A 15,000-nucleotide genomic window follows, 5' to 3' on the forward strand; every position below is an offset into this window, starting at 1 on the left:
CTCGTGAAGTTCGTAGAACAGTCCTGCCACACAGTAAGCACTACACGTGTGAGTGTAAACTTGAAAATAAACAAAAATGGCTCACGGCCTGGAATATTAAGGAAATTACTGGCAATGACTTTTGTGTAATTTGGCCAGTTATGTGAGCGGCCAAAGCAAACTTGAGGAAGCTTTGTTCTTTTTTCACTGCGAAGGAAAAGCATCCACCTTAGTGTGCACGTACACACATGTGTACATAGAGACGTACACACAGTGATGAAGGAGAAGGTTCACGCGTGAACACCGGAGCCACACGTCTCAAACTGTCTGCAGTGAAGTGTATTTTTATTTCCATTCCCCTGCGGACAGACATCGGGTACTGCTGGCTTGCCTTCACTGCGCATGCGCTGCACCACCCGCCCCTCCCAGCAGGAGCAGGCAGACAGATGTTGGTCTGTGCCCTGTTCACCCAGACGCGTCTGTTGGCCGCACGTCCGGAAGTAGCACCAGCGCACACTGCTATAAGCATTTCCAGACACGGACACTTTCTGTGCTTGTCTCTCTGTGTACCGGGAACGAGCCCTTCATGATCTTGGCTCCAGTCCACAGACCTCACTTTGGGTTGCACTGCCCTCGAGTGTCACCTGGCATTCCGAGCATGACACAGGGATAGTTTACATAATAGTGTGTGTTATGAGCACCAGTGGCTAAAAGATACAGCACCAAAAAATGAAAAGCCACCTTTCTTTTCCTCTGAAGGGAAGGAACTAGATTTTGAGTTATTTCGTCAACCCAGATATTCAGACATTTAATTTCATAGTACTTAAGAGTGATAGAAGCAACCTACCAGAATATCCAGAAGAAAAATCTGCCATGTGTTTCCTTCCCAGCCCATGCTTGTGTGGTTGAATGACCGTGCAACCTTTCCCTGTGTAACATAAAGAGTATTTCTCACAGTGATTAATATGATATTATTAAGATGAGCCCGGAAGGTGGCAAATCCCTAAAACCAGAAGCTCAGTGAAATCAGGATGGCAGTGGTTGAAAATATTGTGTTTCTAGCTAATGAGGTATGATAAAAGAATCCTTCAAATTCTTCTCTTTGAAGAACTAAAACAGACTTGCCCAAATCCATTTGCCCTGCTGCCTTCTGCTTGTGGTGCTGATGGTGGTGGTGGCGGGGAAGGGGAGCAGTGATGTTTTCTCTTCACTAACCATTTCTTTATTCCGCCCTCAAATGCTTCTTTCCAAACCAGAAAAGAATATACAAGCCATTTATCACACAGAAAAAATCCATACGGCAAAATGAGAACATGTTAAAGGGGAAATGACACAATATTTAGACTCCAAAATTATATCTCCAGCAGGGGTATTTCCAAAAACAATGAACAGATAAACACACGAATGGATAGCTAATCCAGGGAGGTTCTCCATGTTTGCACACTCGCATCCAGTCCTGTAAACTGGAGCCGACCCCCTTGTCGTGGGCTGTTCCTCATTGTTCTGCCCTCTGTTCTTGCTCATAAATGCTGTTCCTTAGTTAATTAAAATGTACACCAGGCATCTTCCTCCCCACCCCCTCCTTTTTGGCTTACAAATACCATTTTATTGAAAACAGCAGCAACGACAAACACAGCCATTGTTTAAAGGATTTGATTTTGAAACTTGTTAGCAATTTATAATGACCTTTCTATATTTTTCTGTTTCCATTTAACAGTTTCTTCCTGCACTGAGACTTCTTTATTTGAATGACTTCAACATTTTGTGACATTTTATGTGAGCAATTATTTGATGTATCATTCTTATGTACTAAGAGGCCACCTTACATGTAGGAAGATAATGCACAGTGTGGCTAAATAGAGAACAAAATTTGATGGTATACTTTCATCCCAAGGGCATCGTTGTCATCAGGAGACACATAGTCAACGTTCAGGAGCTATTCTACACATCTAGAGGCTTTTAGAGACAGGCTTAATGGCACTTTCCATAAGATATCCTTTTAATCCTGCCCTTTGATGGCATGACTAATGTACTGACCATCAAAGTAAGAATGTACACCCAGAAATTAACTAGAAACAGGCTCTTCCTTTTAGGAACATGATTGTGGGCAGAGCCTGGGGAAAAAAAGAATCTGGGGAGGTAAGTGTCCGTGTTGTCTTGCTGATATCTATTTGATGACTTCCAACTCATGCCACCAGAGGTCAAAGGAAAGGTGTCATGTCCCCAGTGTTCTTCTTTGGAAAGGAGTTCAGCTCTGGGGAGACGTTGGTGTCAGAGGAGGGAGGAAGAACTGTAGGCTTGGGGGATTCTGGCCTCCTGGAGGGCAGCTTCCTTTCCCTCTTTAACAAATATAATCATCTTGCCAGTGAAAGTGTTTCAATGTCAAGTTTGGTTTAATGCTTTCCTCGAGAAACATGTCTGCGTGCATTTATTCCTTGTGAAGCCATCCAAAGAGATTTAATTCTTTGGCAGTCATAATTTTGTGTGGTTTCTTTAATTGCTAATTTGTTTAAATGGCTTTTAGCTTTACAGTTTCCCTTTAGGAAATGTTACTTTCATTGCTAATTGCTAACTGACGTGAGTCATAGAAATGGGAGGTACAGTATGTGGTACTGACTAGGTGGGGAGGCGAGGAGGGGGCGGGAAGAGTTGTTATTGCACAGACTGCAGCAAAACAAATTTGGCTGAGAACCAGGCTCTGGCTGAAAAGAGGTGAAATGTCACATTTACGAAGAGATCTGCTTTGAAATTAGATTTCCTGAAAAGTTTTGATTCACTTCTTAAAATTAAAAGCTGGGCACAGAGGGTGGGAGGGAGACACAAGAGGGAGGAGATATGGGGATCTAGGTATATGTATAGCAGATTCACTTTGTTATACAGCAGAAACTAACACACCATTGTAAAGCAATTATACTCCAATAAAGATGTTAAAAAAAAAAGCTGGGGGTGGGGAGATGGAACAAAACTCAGAGCCGCCCCCATGCAACATATTCACACGCTAAACGAAAAACCGCAGTGCAAGTTATCCCATACCCAGTGACACTTGTAGCAGTGGTTCCTGGCTGGCTATGAAGTGCTTCACGGCTATGGCTGATTTCTGAGCTCTTTCTTTCCCCGTCCCTGCTCTTGACAGGTTTAAGGGAAACCACAGGCTCCGAGAGTGATGGGGGTGACTCGAGCAGTACCAAATCCGAGGGTGCCAACGGGACAGTCGCAACGGCCGCAATCCAGCCGAAGAAAGTTAAGGGAGTGGGCTTTGGAGATATTTTCAAAGACAAGCCAATAAAGCTAAGACCAAGGTCGATTGAAGTAGAAAATGACTTTCTGCCTGTGGAAAAGGTATGTTCGACAGTTTCTGTTTTATTTCAACGTGATGTTGTGTATCCAAAAGTACCTTGTAGGGCTTGGCATCTACGGCTTCCTATGCCTCTTCTGAGGTTTCATTGTCCTCGTGTGCAGCTCTCCTTCTATATAGGAACAGCTTTCCTCGAAAGGCTCATGCTCTAGTTTGCTGTTGCTTTTCTTACTGATCTCTCGATGGAACGTTTCTCAGGATGACTTTTCAAATAGACCGGCCCTTCTGTATTTCCGAATCCTCAGAAAAGCCACTCCTGCCTGGACCCAGCTAAACACATAACCTTGGTACTTTTCAACCTCTCTTCTATCCTGGTAGGTTTCTCTTGTGATTTGTGCTTGGGTGTGTTGACTGGTTCTGCAGTAGAGAGAGGGGTTGTGTTTTTTTTTCCTCAAGGTATTTGGTGGAAATGATTTCATACTACTGAAAGGAAGTCTCCTGCATGTGTGAGTGACAGAGATGGCCCTCGCTGTGAATCCCTGAGTTGTTACCATCAGGAAGCTGGCTGTTTTCTCCTGCCCCTGGTTCTGGGTTGGCGAGAGGCGGACAGCGTGTTGCTGCTGAGTACACGGTTGCCAGAGCAACACACCCAGAGCCATTGTGCTTGTGGCTGTCAGTGACGTCTACTGTGGTACACTTTTAAGCATCATAGCCTTGCTTAGGATTTGATAAATACTGTGGAGTTTTCCAGATTGTAATAAGCTACACTCGTGCTGTGCTTAAAGAATGTTTGTTAATTTGATTTAGTGCTGAAATTTTTGCTTTGACGTTTGTGCCAGCAGGGGGATGGGGGATGGGGGATGGGGCATGGGCAGAATCTCTACTGCAGGTTTATCGACGGCTTTTAAATGTTTTTCATTTCTCTGTCAGATGAATTTTTAAAAGTTGCATCATCTTCTGCAGCTGTAGAACTTCCACCCACCTCCCTCCCGCCATCCAGCAGCAACCTTGCCCAGTGTCATCATGCATTAGAAACAGAATCGGGAAAGGAAACTTTTTGGACCCTTAACACCCTTAGAGATGAATAAGGCAGAAAGGGCAGATACTTAAAAAGGAAGGACTGTTTCACTTAAACTCTTCTTTTGTGGAAGCTTCTCTAGTCGATTTGCTATTTCTCAAGATCTGAAAACTATCTAGTTACTGTCCCAGCTTGTGAGTTCATTTCTGCTTCACATGGTCACTCTCAGAGTCCCATAAATGTTTACAAAAGAGCAAGTTCCCATCTTAGAAAGGAACGATGAATACAGTTTTTCTTCATTTTATTCAAGTGGTTGAAATGAACATGACCATTGACTCAGTCAGCAAACAGTTTATTCCTTTTGTTCGTTTTATGATTCTCAGTCTTATTCTTCTCTGTGTAAAAGGACGTTGTGTGTGTATAAGTTTCATTATTGCTATTAATAATTGTCTTAACCGCTAATAATAAATTGGGTTGTTACTAATAGAAATATCAGCGACAAATATAATACTCCCAAGTTTGTACCTCAGCACACTTCTCCTCTGAGCTCCACAGCCACGTGTCCAACTGCCGTCTTGAACATCTCCACTCGGAGGTCCTAAATTCTTAGCAGCTTGTCCAGACCTGAACTCATCCTCGTCCCCCGGAAACCACTCTGCCCACAGCCTTCCCCATCTCAGGTGAAGGCAGTACCACTCCCCCTCCCATGACTCAGAAGAAAAGCCCTGGGGTTGTCCCTGACTCCCCTCTTTCTCTTACATCCCATGGCTGATCCATCAGGCAACCCCATCAGCGCAGCCTCCTAAGTGTGCCCAGCACCTGCCATGGCTCATCACCTCTGCTCTCCCCCTGCTCTCGCCATCGCTGCAGTGGCCTCCTAATTGGTCTTCTTGCTTCTCCCCTTCCTCCTACGGTCTAGTGTCAGTACCAAAGCCAGGAGGGTGATCCTTTGAAACCCGAAGTCAGGTCATGCCACTCCTCCGCTCGCACACCTGTAGAGGCTTCCCTGTGAACCAAAGTGAAAATCCACCCTGAGTCCCAGGAGCTGGGATGACCTGACTCCCATTGCCGCTTGGACCTCCTCCCTCACTGTTCTCTCCCTGCTTGCTCCATCCTGGCCCCCTCGCTCCTCCTCAAACATGCCACGCACGCTCCCACTTGGGGGCCTTTGCCACGGTGGTGTCCTCTGCCTGGACACTCTGTTTCCACCTGCCCGCTGTGGCTGCCTGCCTCTCCTCCCTGACGCCTGCTCATTCTGAAACCTGCCCCCTTGGCCCATCCTGCTTACTTGCACTGCATTTTTTGTTTGCCCTAGCATGTGCCCCCTTCTAACATGTTTATTTTTTATTATGTTTATTCTTTGTTTTGTTCACTGATGTATGCTATGTGCTTAGAACAGTGTGTGGCATATAGTAGGTGCTCAGTAAGTGTTAGTTAAAGGAATGATATTCAAACTATATTAATATAACACTTTAGAGATTACAGACATCTATAAAATGAGGGAACCGGGGGGGATAACAGTTATATAGTTGGAAATATAGTAGTTGTACGGTTCACTGCACCTCTGTGAAACAGAAGATTTATTGCATTGGTCTTAGAGACAAGAAATGTTAACTTCATCAGAGTAATATATTTATGTACGGCATGTGTATGCATCTTGATTCATGATTTGTTTGCAGAATGAAACCATGTGCTGGCAGCTCCCTTAACCTGCTTCTCATTGTGAAGCCTCTGGGGAAAACTTAAGCTTCCCAGCCTGCTTTACTGGCTGCGGACAATTTTTATAGCATCTAAGAGGATTCAAAACTCTCTCCACCCCCTGTTGTTGGCGCCATGGATAGTTACATAGATTTATGGATCCATTATGCTATTGCACAACCTGGCATGGGAGCTGATGAGTGTGATAATGTTTTACTTGTGTACAACCTGGTTCTCATCGCTTTTGAGATGGTTTTGTGTCTAAGATTTATGTTTAAGGAAGGAAGTTTCCTATGAGAGTTGAGCTCGCTGTTGCGATTTTGCAGAAGCACAAACTGGATCTCATGTGGCGGCATCTGTGTTAGGTGAAGCCGAAGCAGGTCTTCCACTCAGGCTGGGGCAGTTGACCTGTTCACATGACTGGTTTGATAACTCGCATGAGGGAAAAAAGGTCTATGATCATTATTAACAGCTGCAAGCATCCTAGTGTACTTTCCGTTCAAGTTTGCGAAGTTTTGAGACCCACTTTTCTGAGTCAGTTGAAACTTTTGTGCTTACTTTCCCTGTGCTTTAATCCATATCGCCCTACCCAGAGTGGTTGAATGCTGATGGTTATACACCAGGAGAGATACTGGTGTATCTGTAACACTCCCCCGACCAACAAGGAAATAATTAGTATTCTTGCTTCTCTTACTGAGCTCTAAGGAAGGACCCCATTTATGAGTCTTTTTAATGCTACCAACCTGATATGCCTGTGAATGATGTGTTTAATGTACCATTTAACTGAAAGATTTATAGGTGAAATGATTTAACGTCTGGGATTTTGCTTCCAGTAATTTGGAAGGTGGAAGAGTAGGTGGGGCACAGAGGAAACCAGGTTGGTCATGAGTTGATAATTGTTGAAACTATGTGGTGCATACATGGGGTTCAGTACACTGTACTCTATTTTTGTATATGTTGGAAACTTCCCTTGACAAAGGTTAAAGAAAAAAGAAAAGAACCTTGGAGAAAAATGTACCATTTAAACTAAGCCCAGAGGTACGTATGTGTTATATCAAAACAGTGGAAAATACGTTGTGGCTAAAGATGAACCAAGTTAAATATCATAAGATTTTAGAAGGGCATGGTACCACTGTCCTAGCTGATTGACCTTGACAAAGTCACTTAGCCTCAATTGAACCATCTGTAAAATGGGAATACTCTTTATGCCTATCCTACCTCATAGGACTTTTTTAAAATGCTACATAGCTGAAAATACTTGGAAATTGTAAATGTAACTCATTTCAGCTAGTATTTGTTCAGTACTCACTATATGCTCGGCACTGAGGATACAGTGGTAAACAAGACCAGGTCACTGCCCCTCAGGGAGCTGCAGAAAAGTAAACAAGCAATAATAATACAGTGTGGGGAATGCCGTGACCAGGCTGAGAACACAGTACTGTGCCGTAGGAGCCCTTGGGCATGGCAGGAAGTAGCGAGTTGTTAGGGAGGCTGGAGAGTGTGTATTCATGTGTGTGTACCTACTTCCTACAGGAAGTGGTGTTTAGACCTGTAAGAAGTGATGTTTTTAGACCTACAGGAAGTGATGTTTAGGCTGAGAACCATGGGTCCAGTACACATTCATCAAGCAAAGGAGCATAGAGTTGTCAAGGTGGGAAGAGCAACATGTATAAATGCCTCGAAGGGAAAAGGAAATAGCACAGAGCATGTGTCGGGGCTCCAGCAGGAAGTGGGGAAAGATGAGAATGGAGAAGAAAGCAGGGCCCACATCAGGAAGGGCCTGGTGAGACTTGTTAAGGAGTTTGGACTTGACTTTGAGGGCAATGGGGAGCCATCAATGGGGAGCAATTCTCAGTGAGAGAGTGACATGATCACATAGGTGGTTTAGAGAAAGTATTCCTAGCTGCAGTGGGAGGAGTGGATTACAGAAGACAGGATAACTAGAATTCAGGGGAGAAGTTAACAGAAACTTGTATTGGCTCTACCAGTAAATCCCCGTCCTCAATGTAGATTCTAAACCAGTTAATGAGTCAGTGGATGGAGAATCAAAATATTATTTTTGTTCACTTTTTCAGTATAGATATCCAGTTGACTCAGCACTGTTTATCAGAAGGATCATCCTTTCTGCAGATCACCTGTTTATCAAAAAGGTCACCTTTGTCATAATTTAAGTGCTTGTGTATGTGTGGGTCCATTTCCAGACTCTCTGTTCTGTTGGTTGGTTTGTCCCTGTGGTCATTCTGTACTACCTTAATTACTGTAGCTTTGTAGTCGGTCTTGACATCTGGTAGTGTAAGTCCACAGTCTTTATTCCTCTTCTTCAAGATTTCCTGTGTTGTTGTATTTTCATATAAATTTTAGAATCAGCTTGTCAATCCCTACTTTCTTCCCCCCACCCCCGCAAAAAAACCTCCTGGATTTCGAATGGGAGTACGTTAACTATAGATACTTCTGGGGGAGAAATGACACCTTTCCGATCTATGAGCATGGTATATCTATTTATGTAAGTCTTATTTTACTTTGTAAAAATTTCTCAAGTTACATATTTATGATTTGTACACCTTTCTCTACCTATGTTATACTACAGTGTTGTTATTGATGAAGGCGAAGTTGGAAGATATAGATTAGTGTGAGAGCCAAATGGGCTTAGCAGTTGATCTCCAGAATTAGACAGACTCACCCACCCAGTCTCAGCAATGCTGGACTCGGGCAGACCCATGTGAGGTAGAAGGGCCAGCTCCTTGGGGAACAGCAGAGAAGGCCAACTTCCAAGAGGAGGAAAGAGAAGAGCTGAGCTAAGCATGCCCAGTTTATTTTTCCTAAATTCACGTATCAGAGAAGTCATTTCACTCTCCCAGGAGAAAGTGAATAGGGAGATAGAGAGTTCCAAGAGTGTTCAATTCTGCCCAGAGGCCAAGTGTGTCCAGAGAGTGTCCATTTGGTCTCCCTTTTTTTTACATGGAAGGAAATATCAAGATAAGACAAACAGCTTTTCTAACAGCTTTGAATTATTATCATAAATGTTTGGGGGAAATATTTTAGAGATAGAATCAAGAAGTTTGATAGTATGTGGGAGATAAAGGAGAGGAAAGACTTGAAGAGGATGCCTTGGGTCCTTATCGGTTAGAGAACACTGGAGGAGAAAGATATCTGGGGAGGAAGGTCATGGGTTCAGTCTTAGACTAGCTGGATTTTGAGGTCCTTGTGGAACCATCAGGTGGAGGCATCCAGCAAGCAGTTGGATAAATAAGTCTGGTGATGGGGAGAGAACTGTAGATGTAGGTATTGGAGTCATCCACCTAGAGATTGGGTTGGGAGACTGTAAGAAGGCAACCCAGACAGGACCTTATTCTCATGAATATGGCTTATACCTTGTCTCCCAGCTGTGGACCTGAGAGAGAACTTCCTCATCAGGCTGCTTCCCTGCAATCCCAGCCTGGCCTCACCCTTTTTCTGAACTCCTTCCCTTTTCATGAGTCACTCAGATGATCACTCCTGGCCAAATACTCCGGGAAAGGAGTGTCAGGTATTACACGTGGGTGGGTAAATTCCAGATGCTCAGGTGAGTCCCAGGACCTACCTAAGCTAATATGTCTTTATGTAGAATAATCCTGGCTTTCGGGCGCCAGCTTATTCCGTGCTTAAGTGCCCTAGGCACAGCTAATCTTGGCCCCCTTAATTATTGAGAAAAGCAGTCTTTTTGGCCTGGGCTCTTCAAACAGCCATATTGGAAAAGATATTTTTCCAGATTGGTTGTTTGCTCTATTGGAGTCCCTACAAAGAAATCCTTCAAGAAGTTCCATGGTCTTCCTGTCTTAGTTGATTTCCATTAGTGACTTCTGATCTCTGTCTCTTGAAATGATTCTGTTTTCTTTCTCTGTTTTCTACTATGTTCCACAACTAGACATTGTGTTTGTGACAGTTGCTTTTTCAGCTCTCATCATCTTGAATCTCAGTTATAGAACCACAGTCATCCAAATTAATGCCTTTATGATATCAACATTGTAGCTTTTACTTGTAACAGAGAATTCAAATTAAAATCATATATAAATGAGCTACTAATCAATTTTTTTAATCGGCCAAATTGCAGCAAGAGAAATTCTAATATCTTCATATGTACCTCAGGCAGTCTTTTTATCCATACTAGTAAAAATTCGTCAAGCTGTATACTGATGTAAAATTAAAACATGTAAACATTGAAAGTGATGATCTTAGTTCCTTAAAAATGAGAGAATTATGTCTCTAATCCTTTGAAGACTAGAAATAAGCTCTGGGGAATCCCAGAAGCTAATGATACATACTTTGACTAATGAAACACAACTGGATCGAACCTTGACATGATTATCTGAGACCTATAGTATTGGATGTCTCTCATAGTGGTTGAAAGATAAGATTTTGTGACATCTCTTGAGCAGTTGAAAGACCCGTGATTTTTAAAGAGCAGGTGGTGTTGAGATGCCCACTGGTCACCTGGGCTGAATGAGGTGTCTGGGATTTTCAGACTTGGGTTTATGTGTTATCTTTCCTTATCTAGGAGAAGTGAGGAGAGGGCCGGTGGTAGGAAAAGGGAACCAGAAATAGTATACAGGGTTACTGTTTGACCTATTAGGTACTGTTTACTGTTTTATGTATGTTTGATATATGCCTTCTAAAACAATCAGCAGAGTGTATTTTATTTTATTTTATTTTTTTGTGGTATGCGGGCCTCTCACTGTTGTGGCCTCTCCCGTTGCGGAGCACTGGCTCCGGACGCGCAGGCCCAGCGGCCATGGCTCACGGGCCCAGCCGCTCCGCGGCATGTGGGATCTTCCCGGACCAGGGCACGAACCCATGTCCCCTGCATCGGCAGGCAGACTCTCAACCACTGCGCCACCAGGGAAGCCCTGTTTTCTTTTTCTTTTTAAAATCAATTTATTTATTTATTTATTTTTGGCTGCGTTGGGTCTTCGTTGCTGCGCGGGGGCTTCCTGTAGCTGCAGCGAGCGGGGCTACTCTTCGTCGCAGTGCGCGGGCTTCTCACTGCGGTGGCTTCTCTTGTTGCAGAGCATGGGCTCTAGGTGCGTGGGCTTCAGTAGTTGCTGCACACGGGCTCAGTAGTTGTGGCTCGTGGGCTCTAGGGCGCAGGCTCAGTAGTTATGGCACACGGGCTTAGTTGCTCCGCGGCATGTGGGATCTTCCCGGACCAGGGCTCGAACCCGTGTCCCCTGCATTGGCAGGCAGATTCTTAACCACTGCGCCACCAGGGAAGTTCCAGCAGCATAGTGTATATTCTATGAAATGTTTAATTGCAGCCAGATGGTCACCAAGAATCACATTCCCAGGAGGCCTTAAAATTGTGTTTTTAGGAATATAGTTATTAAGCATGCTGGATAGACTGCCCAGGTTCACATCCCAACTCTGCCTCTTCCTGGGACAAATTACTTAAGCACTCAGTGCTTTAGATTTCCCATCTGTAGAATCAGAATAACAAGAGAACCTGGCCCATATGGTTGTTAGGAGGATTAAGTAACTCAAAAAATGGGTAAAAGTGCCTCGTGTAGAATAATCACTAGATTAACGTTAGTAGTTATTACTGTTGCCCTTCTGGTTATGAGAACAGAAGGAGTGCCTATAAATAGCAGTGCAGTCTCCGGGATCATTTCTTTAACTTTTTATTATGGAAATTTTAAAACTCAGAGAAGGAGAAATGAATTTTGCTCCGTCTGTGGTGGCTGTTTGTTTGACATCACCAAGTCTTCAGTATTGGCCATTGGGGAGCAAGTGCCATGCAGAGGATTTTAGGGCAGTGAAAATACTCTGTGTGTATTCTGTATGATACCATAATGATAGATACATATCATTATACATTTATCCAAACTCATACAGGGTACAACGTAAGAGTGAACCCTAAGGTAAACTACAGACCGTGGGTGATAAGGAGTCAATGTAGGTTCATCAGCTGTAGCAAACGTACCATTCTTTTTTTTTTTTTTTTTTTTTTTTTTTTTTGGCGGTACGCGGGCCTCACACTGTCGTGGCCTCTCCCGTTGCGGAGCACAGGCTCCGGACGCGCAGGCTCAGCGGCCACGGCTCACGGGCCCAGCCGCTCCGCGGCATGTGGGATCCTCCCGGACCGGGGCACGAACCCGTGTCCCCTGCATCGGCGGGCGGACTCTCAACCACTGCACCACCAGGGAAGCCCCGTGCCACTCTTATGTTGACAGCGGGGGAGGCTGAGCATGCAAGGAGGCACAGGGTATCTGGGAAATCTCTGTACCTTCTTTTTCTTTTTCTGTGAACCTAAGACTGCTCTAAAAATAAAGTCTTAAAGAAAAAAAAAGAAAGTAAGTGCCATGATTTTTGAGCTTGTCTTTGTTAGTCACCATTGTATTTACAGTTCCTTGGAAATCATTAAAAACTATAGTTGGCCTTCAATAAATATTTTGTGACTGGATGCATAAATATGTTTTGTCCTAATCCAATCACAATCATAAAGGAAGACTCATTCTGTTTGGGGTCTGCTTGTAGTCTGGCTATAGATTTCCTCTTCCATTTGTTCATTAATTGGCTCGTTCCTTCATTCACTGAAGCTTTATTGAATGTATTTTATGGACCAGCAGTGGCAGCTCTGGAATCTCTAGATAAATGAGCTAAGGAACGGCAATCCATTTGGAAAGGGATTAGCTAGGTAGCATGTTTGGAGGCTGTATTAGCATAATGTGTGCACATTTTTCGCCTGGCAGGTTATTTGTTTGCGGGGGGTCTGGTGTAGTTAATTGGAATGGAGTTAACACCTCCACTCCCACATCACACCTTGGATCAGCTGTCACATACAGACCTCTCACTTAGCGCTTCAGATTGTCCCTACATGGGAGAGAAGTGGGTACGTATTAAAAGTGATTATGATGCAGGGGGAAAGGACCAGCAGAGCTCTGTCCAAAGCATCAAGGAGGATAGGGAGGAAGGAGCTGCTCACTTTTCCTGGAGGTCTAGAAGGAGAGGATGGCTTATCAGGGAGAACTTTTCAAGGAAAGTGTTATTTGAGCAAAGTGTTAAAAGATAACTGGGGATTCATGGTACTGGCAGTATGCACATGGGCAAGGGGAGAGTGTGGTGATGGACGAGGGCTGGGTTTGGCTGGGCTGCAGGGGACTTGGGGGCAGGGAGTTGGAGGGGAGCCTGACCCTCTTCCCTTAGGTCTCTGCCAGCCCACTCACTAGCTGCACTTCTGGGTGGGCTGGCACGTTGGTGGAGGGGTTCCAACGGGCAGTGTCATGATCAGATTGGCACTTTAGAGAGAGAACTGGGGAGGTGCCAGGCAGTGTGGACTAGAGATGGGAGAGGAAGTAGCTGGGAGAGTTGCCAGTCCCGGGGCTCTGTGGTTGATGACTAATTGGCTTGGAGCTCTTGTAGCTAGTAGCTCTTGGAAAGGGGCAGATGGGCCCACCTCATGCACACTCTTTGAGTTGGGCCGCCGTAGCCTGGGTTGGCAGCAGAACTGACAGAAGAGCCAAGTTTCCTTTCAAAGAAAACTCTTTTGTGTATTATGGAAAGCAAAAAGCCAGGAGTCAGCATTCAACTATCTGTGTTCATAGCTAGGCTAAGGATAAAGAGATTAAAAAAATTAAGCTGGGAGGGCATTGTTAAATACATATATATTTATACACACTCATGAACATCATCATGTGTGTCTATAAATCACATAAGGTATATTTATTTATGTATATATACATTCAGCAGGCTCATCTTCCTAATTTGTTTTCTAATAAACTTTTAATTTTAGAATAGTTTTAGATTTATAGAAAAGTTGTGAAAATAATACAGAGTTCCCACATACCCCACAGCCAGTCTCCTCTGTTGTTAATATCTTACATGAATATGGTACATTTGTCACAATTAGCCAATATTGCTTACACGATTATTAACCAAGATCCATCCTTTACTCAGATGTCCTTAGTTTTTACCTAAAGTCCTTTTTCTTATCCAGGATCCCATCCAGGAGACCACAGTACATTTGCTCGCCCTGTCTCCCTAGGCTTCTCTTGGCTGTGACAGTTTCTCAGACTTGCCATGTTTTTGATAACCTTGGCGATTTTGAGGAGTTTTGTAGGATGTCCTTAAGTTGACATTGGTCTGATGTTTTTCTCATGATTAAGACTGAAGTGATGGGTTTGGGGGGAACCACAGAGGTAAAGTGCCGTTCTCATCCCATCAGATCAAGGGTACATGGTCTGAACATGACTTCTCACTGTTGATGTTGACCTTGGTCACCTGGCTGAGGTCTCTCCACTGTAAAGCTGGTCTGTTTTTTCCCCTCTTCTACATCAACTCTTTGGGAAGAAGTCACTATACACGCCTCACTCTTAAGGAGTGGGGAGTTAAGCTCACCTCCTTTAGGGCAGAGTATCTATGTTCGTTGTTTGGAATTCTTCTGCACAGATGATTGTCTCATCCCTCCCATCCTAATTAGGTTTTGATAAGGTGATTTCTTATCTGTCCTCTAAATTCAAAATGCTAATTCTCTGGCACTTGGATCACACTTGCCATTTTCAGCCAAGTGACATTTCCCACATTTGTTTTCTTGTGTGACACATAAACAGATCTATGTGTTATTTATCCAAGCAGATTGCAAATTTCTTGAGGACTGGGACAGCATCTTATTCAAAGCCCCTTACACGCTGCAGGTGGCTAATAAGTATTGAATAAATGGTTTTTAAATTAGCTTAATTTAAAAACTAACCATAGTTAATAACTAAAACCGGTTATCAGAGTCTCTGTACATGAGAACTGTGGTAAGGTGAGGATACTGTTGACGTGGCATCCTGCTTTGTGAAGTGGTCCTGAATTTGTAATAGTAGCTCATAGGCTGCTTCCTGTGTGCCAAGCACTTTTATAAACACTTTACATATATTACTTATTTAATCTTCCAGACAACCCTGTATCTTGGTGCTATTATCCCCATTTTCTAGATAAGGAAACTGAGGTGAACAGGGTCCAAATAAGTTGCTTAAGCTCACTCAACTAGGAAGTG

The 15,000-nt window shown here is 43.8% G+C and overlaps 1 protein-coding gene across 10 annotated transcripts in view; it reads left to right on the forward strand.

The window, feature by feature from the left end:
* SH3KBP1 (SH3 domain containing kinase binding protein 1) overlaps positions 1-15,000 on the forward strand; it is a 344,807-nt gene that overhangs the window by 201,213 nt on the left and 128,594 nt on the right. For 6 of the 10 annotated variants that reach the window (XM_060002846.1, XM_060002851.1, XM_060002849.1 and 3 more), the window contains one exon: positions 3,113-3,318. In XM_060002846.1, coding sequence (XP_059858829.1) covers positions 3,113-3,318 — 206 coding nt within the window. Of the gene's footprint in view, positions 1-3,112; positions 3,319-8,065; positions 8,141-15,000 lie in introns of all 10 variants that reach the window. The other 4 variants (XM_060002844.1, XM_060002847.1, XM_060002845.1 and 1 more) reach the window with 1 other exon arrangement.

The sequence above is a fragment of the Delphinus delphis genome, chromosome X (assembly GCF_949987515.2).
Source record: "Delphinus delphis chromosome X, mDelDel1.2, whole genome shotgun sequence".
NCBI lineage: Eukaryota > Metazoa > Chordata > Mammalia > Artiodactyla > Delphinidae > Delphinus > Delphinus delphis.